General features: G+C 41.4%; 1 protein-coding gene across 9 annotated transcripts in view; it reads left to right on the forward strand.

Moving 5' to 3' along the window:
• The window catches only part of neo1a (neogenin 1a), a 71502-nt gene that overhangs the window by 22308 nt on the left and 38137 nt on the right, over positions 1-11057 (forward strand). For all 9 annotated transcript variants that reach the window (XM_020605748.1, XM_020605754.1, XM_020605756.1 and 6 more), the window contains exons 4-5: positions 364-518; positions 637-757. In XM_020605748.1, the coding sequence (XP_020461404.1) occupies positions 364-518; positions 637-757 (276 nt within the window). The remainder of the gene's footprint in view (positions 1-363; positions 519-636; positions 758-11057) is intronic.

The raw sequence follows: 11057 nt of genomic DNA on the forward strand, positions 1-11057 counted from the left end.
TCCAAGTGTTGCAATCTACTAAATGGTCACAAGTGTATGAAGAAAATAATTAGACAAGTCATTGATAGATGATACTGGGTGTTGTTTTTTCCACCCTCCCTTAACTGGCACTTTGGCAGCTTGAAGGGAAGGCATGTCCTTGTTCAAAGTCCAAATTGCTGGAGATTGAGGAGTCTGCTTGGATTTGACAAATTGGTTACTGAGTTTTATAAGGAAAATATGATTTCTACACATCTCACATCTCTTCATCTCTTATTTGCTTCTTTGCTTTAACCGTTAAGTCATTTCCCGTTTGACAACAGGATGTATTGTCGTTTTATTTTTAAACTTCCCTGATTTCTTTTAATCATCTGTATTCCACAGTTCCTCCCCAGTTTGTCAAGCGGCCAACCAACATTTATGCCCATGAATCCATGGACATCGTCTTTGAGTGTGAGGTTTCGGGGTCACCAGCTCCCACTGTCAAATGGGTCAAGAATGGAGATGCAGTCATCCCCAGTGACTACTTCAAAATAATTGTATGTTCATTTGGCCCTAAAGTGATACCTTTCTACATTTTATGCACAGCAGTATTTTTTATATCATTTGTCTGTGTTTTTCCTTTCTTTTATATTTTTCTTCCTTCCTGTTCTGTAGAAAGAGCACAACTTGCAGGTTCTGGGTCTCGTCAAGTCAGATGAAGGTTTCTACCAGTGCCTTGCAGAAAACGACGCAGGGAACATCCAGTCCAGTGCCCAGCTCATCATCTTGGATCACGGTACGATACTCACTAGGACCACCTACTAGTGTGCAAATCAAATGTCTTGGTTCATTAGATAAAATTTATTCCTATTTGAGAAGGTGACAAAAGCACAGAATTAATAAGATGCTTCACTGATGAAACAGTCAGTGTCAGGAAACGACTGAGCAGCGATCCATATCTGATTAGTTTTGCTCAGACAGTCAAACATTTGGAAACACATATACCTATTTACAGCCATTTGAACATTAGCAGCATTCTTAACACAGTAATCTTTGTGATTATTTATTAGCTTTTAACAGCTATACCTCTTATGAATCACAGTCATGGAGAAAGGCAAAATACACTTTTTATAATTGAAATGCCAAATGGCTTTATATATATGTATATGTGTATGTATATGCAGCCTAGTTTATCTAGTTGTACATTTCCCTTTGAAGCCAAAGGAGGGGTTATACACTAATTCCCCGAGTGGAGCCGCTGAGTACAGAGTACAACAAATCAGATGCCAAAAATAGGGGCTGGAAGCATCAAAGCCAAGTACCTGAAAATAGAAGAAGGTGTAAAATAAACATCATAGTTCTTGAGCTAGTTTTGTTTCGTTACATCTGATCATCGGAGAAATTGTTCTACAACTTAAATTAGACATCAGTTCCAGAGTCATAATAAACATTGTCCCACCCACGGGCTAGGAAAAAACTCACCATAAACAAGAAAACAGCAAGAAATTCAAGACAATAAGCAAGACATAAATTAAGTGAAAAGTTTAACTGAAATAAAACAAGGTGTCAGATGAAGATGAAATGAATCATAAGGGGAATGTTAAAACAACCCCAACAAAGCAAAAATCAACCAGTGCTTTACTGTAGACTCACTCTCCCATTTGGTATACGGAGTTGGTTTTTTTAATCTTACGTGAGCTCCCCCTACTCAAAGCAGGTGGCTAACGGTTGAGCATAGCAGTGTCCAACCGGAGGCTCCCAGCTGTGTTGTCCCCTCTGACTGGAGGACATATAGTCAGATATAGTCATATTTGTGTTTGATACCACTGACAAGGGCTTCCTTTTTATGTTAGAGTTGAAAATAAATTTGATGAATCATTGTGGCAGCTGGCCTTGTGTGCAGCATCTGCCCTAATTGGGCCTTTGAAGAAATAATTCTCTTCTTTAATCCATAAATATCACAGAGAATCTTTTTCGATCTTACTTCTCATGTACCCCCAGAAGGTTTTCTGCTTTCCTGTTTATTCAATGGTTTATTATCCGATTTTCATTTGAGTATCAGATGATGGATCTAGAAGAATAAGGTGCAATTGCGCCATTTATTCTTTCTGTGAGTTATTGGCATTTTTTGCTTGTATAGAGACATCCACTTTAGCACTCTCCACAAATATTTGCTTCAGTGCGTCAAAGTAATTTCCTTTCTCAAAGGTGCCATTCGTGACTCCAAATTGTGAATCGATGAAAACATGTTCATCAGCTCATTTTCTACAGCTGTTTGTGTTTTGTGGGTAAGGCTCTGTGACCTGAGGCAGAAATGGATCTCTTCAAACTCTAGTAGAGCAGGGTGGGATCTCTTTCCTTGGAGTCAGTTCTGTGTTGTATTCTTCTCTCACTCCTCCTGCGCTGCTGAAAACAGACAACACGAGCCATCTGCCACCTTTCTTAGCCATTCCTCTCTCCTCCACTTTCACAGCCACCCGCCTCTCGGTGATAATCCAACACACAAGGCTTTGTGTTAATTGTGCTGACCTGAATACCCCGTGACAGCTGGGCATCTTTGTCCACTTCACAAATGCTCTTTACCGCCCCTATATGTTTCACCTCAGTCAGGTATCCCGCTCACACCTGCCAGGCTTGAATCAAAACACCCTCTCTATCTGTTGACTGCCTTGCAGCCGGGGCAGATAAGCCAGGGACTTGCCACAGGGATAAAGTTGTCTTCGCATGACATGGAAATCAACGTGGGTGAGCTGCATCTAACAAGTTGGCTATTATTCATCAGTAGTCATAATCTGTGCATCTTAACACTGCCAGCTGTAGTCAAATGTAGCTCCGCTGATAATTCCCACCAGTGGGTGTTTGGAATGGAAAAAGGTCAGCTGTCAGCTGTTAGCATACAAACAGTAAATTGGCAGTTATTTATAGCGATAGCTGCTTTGTATCGATATGCTTGGCTTTGAACTCCATTAGATGGCAGTGAGTTATTATATGAGAAAACCACACAGACTGCATAAATTAAAAAAGCTTTTCTATTAAAGTTAATCAGGGGTCATCATGATTTAGTGATTTTAAAATCCTAAACAGGTTTTAGGGGGAGTTGATGTTAAAAAACAGGGCCTCTGGTTGCAGTCAAGGCCAATTTTCCTGACATTCCACAGCCATGTGCAACATGGGTCAAGTAGTTGCAAACAGATGTGGGTAAATAGAAGCACAAATGCCAGAAGTGAGTCTCAATGGGACCTAATTATGTTCTGTAATGCAGGTCAGGTTAGGGCTTTCTAATACTCCTCGTAAAACTGCTACATTCAGACTTGCCATCTTCTGGAGGCACTGGAAGTTTGCGTAGTTGTTAATACTCTTAGTGTGAGTATCACCAGCATGGTGTGACATTTTTTGAATTGACCATGTACAAAATCTAGCTCACATGCAGTGGTGGAAAGTAACTAAGTACAGTTATTGTTTATGCATGATACTGTAGTGGCAGTTACAGCTTGAAGAGGAAATAGCTCATGTTTTTCAACTTTGAAGTTACACGCTAAAATTTATATTTCACTGTGTATATTTTAACGGTTTTATTGTGTGGTTGCTTTTTATATAGTTCTGTAAGACTGAGAGCAGAACCAAACCAATTATTTGGTTTTTAGGAGAGCTGGCTTTTGTTGCCTGCTGAAAGTGGAAAGCTGCATGTAACATGAGAACCAGATATTCATACTGTTAGAGAAAAGATGAAGCACTCTGTTTTTCAGTATTTCACATTTTCGTTTGTGGAAACAAAAACTGAAGACCACTTACCAACCTGGGAACTATTACTGGATTGTCAACAACTGCCAATTTAAAATTCAAGCACTTAAAAAAACTTTAAATAAAAATACACATGGATCTGTATTTAACATTGATAAACAAAAGAGAAGTGGATGGATGCTGCTATTTGCTCTCAAGTTTGTTTTTGCTGCATTGGTTGGAGAGGTGCACCTCCATTTGCATGTGAACAGTTATTTTTACTCATTCTATATGCTGTGTTGGCTTCAACATGGAGAAACTCTTGAGTTTGTCTGTCATTCCATCTCTCCTCTCTCCTCCTCTCCATTCCCACCTGCTCACATGAATAATGTTTAGACATTTTGCCTCCTGGTGCCCATGCCAAGTACTTCACTTAAGAGCCTGAAAACTTTTTTGGATGTATTCTGGGCTGTCGTGTCATTGCAGTCATGACTGCCGCAAGCGAATTTCAGTGATATGATATAAGGGGAGATATTTCATTACATATGGCAACATGGTTTAAAAACATCAGTGATGCTGTGTAACTGAATTTTAGCTACATACCTTATCATTTGGACTGCTATTCCTGGCTGTGATTGAGGTCGGTTTACGATGAAAGACAGATGGCACACTATTTATGATGCAAATTAATTTATTCAAGCTTCTGTTAAATCTAAAACCTAAACAGGCAAGCAATCCTTTTTAATCCCTTCGCCGCCTTTATCTCGTTCACCTTCCCTTACTCTGTTTCTCTTCCTCTCCCTTCACCTTCCCCCTTATCCAGCTGTGCTGCCATTAGTTTTTCCTCCCCCCAAGACCTGTGGCAGTAAACAGAAGAGTCCTGTCCTCCCCTCCCATCAGAGGCACCAGACCCCCACTGAGAGATGCCTCATCACTGCCTGAGTGCTCACTGGGTCTCCTGGTTTTCTTTCTATCACTCAGTATATTTATGAGTGCTGGCATGATAAATTGACATGTGCTGTCCCCATAGCTGTAGCTTGACAAGCTGACAGGCACATGGATATACTGGAAGGGATATTTAGAGAGTCACAGATACCGTAACTTCATTAGTGAATCAATTAACTCACTTGGCACCGGCAGTAACAGCTGAAAGTAGGTGCAACCACTGAACCTTATTCGCTTTGATCTGGCCCAAGACATTTAATACCTAATAAAGATTATGCCTCAGAAAGCTTTCAGAAGTCAGGAAAATCCAAAGTTTTATTTAGATGTTGAAATGGACGTTTAAGGGCTCTTTGTTGTTATAGTAATAGTAACTGTTTATCTATAAAGACAGAACAAAGAGTGCAGCCAGCAAGGCCTTTTATTTAAAAAGAATGAAAGCAGTTACAGTTTAGGTGTCTTGAGTCAAAGAGTCAGACTTCAGTGAAATATTAACCTGTGAGAAAACTATTGCTAAGAAACAACTGCACCATAAAAAATACAGACTACTTGACCAAAGCCATTATAGCCTGCTGACTATAAGCTGACAGTCTGGTTGCCTAAAACAATTCCTCTTACACTGTGAAGAACAAAAGGCAGAGAAGGTGCCAAAATCTTCCACCGTTTATTCAAAATGTTGTACTATGCCTAGAGAGACATGATTTGTCCAAACATAACTGATATCTGCAGTAAATGTGCAACACAGACACTCAAATATTGAATATCTTTGTTATTGTTTTTACCCAAGCAGTGATTATTTTCAGACAAACTATTGATAAATATGAGAGATGGGACCATAGCTGCTTAGATCATCGTGCCGACATGCAAACAAGAAGGATTTTATGTACAAATATACTGTATTTTGATGCTTCATTGGTGTTCTCTCCTAATACAAATGAAAACTACTTAAATTAAAATTGAAAGTCAGGACAAAGATAAAGAGGAGGTCTCTGCTGTCCCAGCACTGCTGCCTGTAGCAGCTCATGCTGCTGTTGAAGAAAGAGATTCACTTTTTTATGAGTACATCTAATATAAAATGTAACTACATCATAATTAAACAAGAAAGAAACTGAGTTGTGTTGAGCTTAAGTAGACAGAGCAGTAAAAAGAAATCATTTAAAAGATCCCCCTAACACATTGGTAGCAGACAAAGCTCAGACAGGGGATCCTTCCACTCCATAAGAGCACCGGCCTTATTCCCTCTTCAAATCAAGAAGTGAGAACAGGCTGCTAAAAGACCCTTCCCTCCAGCCAGACTTTACCAGCACTAAATAAAAGCTCAGGCCCACTTCAGGGAATACAGTGTGCTCTATCATCTGCTAGCAGGGTCACAGCCAGGCCAGCAGGAGCAAATGTGTAACATTGTGAGCATGTGAATGTGTCAGTGCAGTGCAGGGCCGCTCACCATGGTTTCTGTTGGCAAGGACTGCATCAGAAGCGTATCTTCAACAACAGGCACCAGTGTGAAAATGTGACACTTAAACAACATGTCATGTACTACTGGGGTGCACATGCATGCACACATATGGTCCCACTTCTTTTATGGTGTGGTGATTGACCTCATGAGGGTTTTGTGAGGTAGCAGGGATACACATTAATTATGTTTACTGATTGGACTAACTAAATATTTTCTCACTGTTGGTTCAAGCCTGTACTGTTCATTTCACAGCTGCTCTCGCTAACCTCGACTCACCTGTTTTTGACTGCGTTTCAGTCATGTACACTGGTAACTGCACATAAGGGGTGGATAAAATGCCTGGTTGGAATACGTGGCAGCATGATGCAGTCCATTGCAGACACTGTGTGCTACTTTCATGTAGGTTTTAGATGTCCAGTTTTTGTTATAGAGGTGTTATTCAACTGTGGCCATTTTTTAAAGCTGCAGTTTGTGGTGATGTATAATTTTAAAACTGCAATTTCCCAAAATCAACATTATATTATAATTAACATACCATTGGAGTGATGTGACATAAGCAGAGTTATGGGAGAATTAAAATGGGAGAGAAGTTTGTTTTTGGTACTAAACACAAACTAATATGGTGCAACAGGGGGATAAAACTTCTACCAAAATATTATTATCAATTCCATTATGTTTAAAACATCAATAAGCACCAAATGAACCTGGTTTCTAACAGCCAGATTTTACATTCTGCTGCCGATGCTATTATAATCAATACCTTAGCTCATTGTAACTTACAGTGTTATGTATTATTTGCCGTTGGTGGGTTATGGTTGATTGAACAAACATGATAATATTGTTGTTTTTATTTAGTGCATTGTAGGGATTATAAATTACAGTGATCACAAAGAGGCTTTATAAAAAAAAAAATCCAGGGAATTTGATGGAGAATATTAATTATATACAAATGAATGAAATGAAATGAATATATTCCACCGAATTCTGCCTCATCGCAAAATATATTGAAATTCAGATTTGATGCAGCCCGAAAATGTGCACATGGTATCTTAACTGAAATACACACTGACAAAATCTCTTTGGTTAGTGATAGTGATTAGTGAATGTGTTTTCCCACTGTGGACTGTGGGAAGCTGATCAGAAGGAATGTGGCTTAATTTGATAGTGAAGAACTGAAATCAGCCACCACCAAATTGCTGTTTGTATGGATGCTGATGGCAAAGTAAGTGTTTTCTGTTGTGGCTCTGTCTCTCTGGGATGGTGCTGAGTGTGTATGTGTGTGTTCATAAGCTGCTGCTGTCACATCACAGGCTGAACTTTTTTATGGGTTGTATTTACTCAACCGTGGTGAAAGGCTTTGCCTCGTTTATAAATGGGCTGTCGCCTAAGTGATAACTGCAAAATGTTATGGGTGCCCGTTTTGCTCTTATTTTGCACAGGAAAAAGAAAAAGAATTACAATAACCTTCAGTGCCTGCGTCAGTACAGTTCTGTGAAGGTGGCTCTTGTTATCAACACCAGTTTTAGGCCTGATACATGTGCGCGATCTGCTGCTTCCTGACAATCTGTTTTACACAGTTCACTTTAGGGGGCGGCTGTGGCTCAGGAGGTAGAGCGGGTCGTTTCCTAACCGGAGGACTAGCGGTTCGATTCCCGGCTTGTCCAGTAAACATGTCGAGGTGTCCTTGAGCAAGACACTGAACCCCCAGTTGCTCCCGGTGATGTCACCGGTGTGTGAATGTGTGAGTGCTTGGGAGTGCGAATGGGTGAATGGCCGAATAATGTGAAAGCGCTTTGAGTGTGCTGTAAAGCATAGAAAGGCACTATACAAGTATAAGACCATTTAACCTTTAATGACATGCGCCCTTGTTTATGATAAAACACCATCCATCTCCAACACACGCTCATCCAGGATGCCAGTTTGATGTTCTTGGATGTGGACAGTCCTCTGGGTGCAGTAATTGGAAGTATCAAAAGGCACAAAAAACATAATTTTCCCTTCACACCCTTCCTTTAGCTGGAAGCAGTTGACCTCAGTGGGTGGCACCACGCTTTTATTTTTTAGGATGGCACCCGCCCTCTCTCCACTGGGCTTCCAAGTTTCCATAAGCTAAAAGTAAAATAGAGTAGCATCACAGTGGGTTGTGGGCACCCCGCTGCCTGCTAGCGGAGTGCAGTAGCCTCTTCTCAGTGGGTCTAACCCAGGGAGGCTGCTTTATTGGCGGGAGTCTGATTAGCTAGTCTGTTTGTTAGTGAGTGTCCTGAGGGGAATGCAGCTGCTCCCACTTCTGCAAACATTCTGTTTGACCTTTTCAGCCCTTTTCTAGTTTGTTCAGCTCTACTCACTTTTTTACATGAAATGTTGCTAGTGCTTGTATACACACAGTGTAACAGAGCTTTCTCTGAATCAGTTACTGCATTCCAGGCTTACTGTGTTCCCCTGGAAAGGTTGAGCTGTATTCGTGTACCTCCAGGGTAATAAGATAGAAAGGCGAGCAGTGCCGAAAGAAAAGCTTGTTTCCAGTCCTGGTTATTGGTGGCAAAATGCTCTGGAGGGGTGCAAGCATCACTGGCTGTTTTGATCCGCTTGAAAGGTGAGCCCAGGAGGCCTCACTTTCCTCCCTGAGCCAGCATATGAACCACATGATCTGTTAGATGCAGGATTGATGGGAGGTGGAGGGGAGGAGGGAGTTTACATTCTGTGCCATAGTCACACATCTTCATTTGTGGGCTGAGTCTGGACAGGCAGCTGTTGGCCTCATGTGTCTACGAGTGTGCATTTGTGTGTATGTTGAAGTAAGGCATTCAGTGCATGAAAGACCCAAATTAACTCACCAGAGGCTCACAGATCAAGATCAACACAGGTATAATGGCCAACAGGCACTCTTCTATGTGTGCAGTACATGTGCTGGATAATTAATTTTTAATGTACCCTACCCCGTTCAGTTTCCAAATAGTGGTGTTTTTCTCCTTTGCATAAGGGATCTGTGAATCCTCTGGGTTTTTGAAGTCCTAATACAACGTAGATGGCATTTTACACATTCCCCATAATAAACTCCCTCCTCGGTATTTATTTTGACAACCCAGAGCAGGGATTGTCACTTTATGAAAATTACATTAACAGAAAGTAAATTGCCAGAGGGACAAGATAGGATGCAAACACAGTCATACTATCATCCAAACATACATACTTGTTTATGTAAGCCCACAGGGAATTTGAAAATGTTGATTTTGGATGGGAAAAGCAAGATAAATGTCAAATTGAACAAACTGTGCCATTTAAGAGCAAATTGCTTCAGGTTTTCAAAGGGACAGGTTCCTAGTCGATAAAGAAGAACATGCACAGGATTTTGGAGGTTTTAACCGCGTGATAGAAAGATAAAGAATCCATCCCTGGAAGTAAAATCACCTTCTTTCTGCTAAAGCATTTAGTACACCACCTTGTGGCATCCAGGAGTGTCATGAATCCTTCAGATGGGTCCTCTAACATCCCATTCTGTCTCCATTGCCACAGGAGGGTTCAGAGAAGATGGAGGCATAAATACATCTGCATCCCACTCCAAAACCCTTTATAACAGCATCTGTGTTCTGCGGTCACTGAGGCAGAAAAGCTGTGATGTGATTTTTGAAAATTCATCAGAATGTAGATCTACACATTTTTTTCAAGCATGTAGTAGCAACAGTATTAGCCGTATAAAAGCTTGAAGTTTTTCCATATTCTCTACATACAAGTGCTTATTACAAGAGTTATTTCTCTTGATTTGCCTGATTTTGATTTGTCCCTTCTGGCTCCAGCATCATCATTCATTGCCCAAAAATTGTTACACACACACACACACATACACATAAAAGACTTATAGGTGCGGTGTGTGAGATCTAGTGGTGAGGTTGCAGATTGCAACCTTCAGCAAACATACATCGTGTTAAGTAGCCTTCACAGCTATTAGCGTAAATGTAGGACAAATTGCGCCCCCGGACAAGTGCAGCTGACTTGACAAAGCAACGGCTAACTGCGGCTCAGTTGACCACAGTGGGTTTCTCAGGACAGGTCATGCTCTTAGCAAAGGTTTTAAAGAAAAACTTGTATTTAGTTAACTTTACTTGTTAGGCTATAGGCGTTGCTAGCCAGTGACTTCTGTGCCGGTCCCAAGTCCGGATAAATAGAGAGGGTTGCATCAGGAAGAGCATCCGGTGTAAAAACATGCCAAATTTAAACATGCGAATCATCAGTGTGAACTCCATACCGGATCAGTTGAGGCCCGGGTTAACAACGACCGGCACCAGTGCTGTTGACCTACAGGGTGCTGGCAGAAATTGGACTACTGTTGGTCAAAGAAGGAGAGGAGGTAGAAGGATTCATAGACAGAGAGAGAAGAGGAAAGGCAGGAGTATAGGTCTGAGAATAGGGACTCTTAACGTTGGCACAATGACAGGGAAAGGTAGAGAGCTGGTGGACATGATGGAGAGAAGGAAGGTAGATATACTGTGTGTGCAGGAGACCAGGTGGAAGGGTAGCAAAGCGCGTAGCATTGGAGGGGTGAGTTAGATGAGGTGATGGAGAGTATTCCCAGAGGGGAGAGAGTGGTGATTGGGGCAGATTTCAACGGGCACGTTGGTGAGGGGAACAGAGGTGATGAGGAGGCGATGGGCAGGTTTGGTGTTAAGGGAAGGAACCTAGAAGGACAGATGGTGGTGGACTTTGCTAAGAGGATGGAAATGGCTGTAGTTAACACCTGTTTCCAGAAGAGGGAGGAACATAGACTACGTTCACACTGCAGGTCTTAATGCTCAGATCAGATTTTTTGCCGAAATCCGATTTTTTGCATTGTTGTTGTTATTGTCATTTAAATGCGACTGCCATCTGTCTCATGTGTGAACGGTATACGGCCCTGAAGTGACCCGCACGCACAGAAGAGGACATGACGGCAGACGCAGCATACTGTGTTTGCGGAAATAAAAATGGATGTGGCTACCGATCG

This window comes from Monopterus albus, unplaced genomic scaffold, assembly GCF_001952655.1.
Source record: "Monopterus albus unplaced genomic scaffold, M_albus_1.0 scaffold72.1, whole genome shotgun sequence".
NCBI classification, from domain to species: Eukaryota; Metazoa; Chordata; class Actinopteri; order Synbranchiformes; family Synbranchidae; genus Monopterus; species Monopterus albus.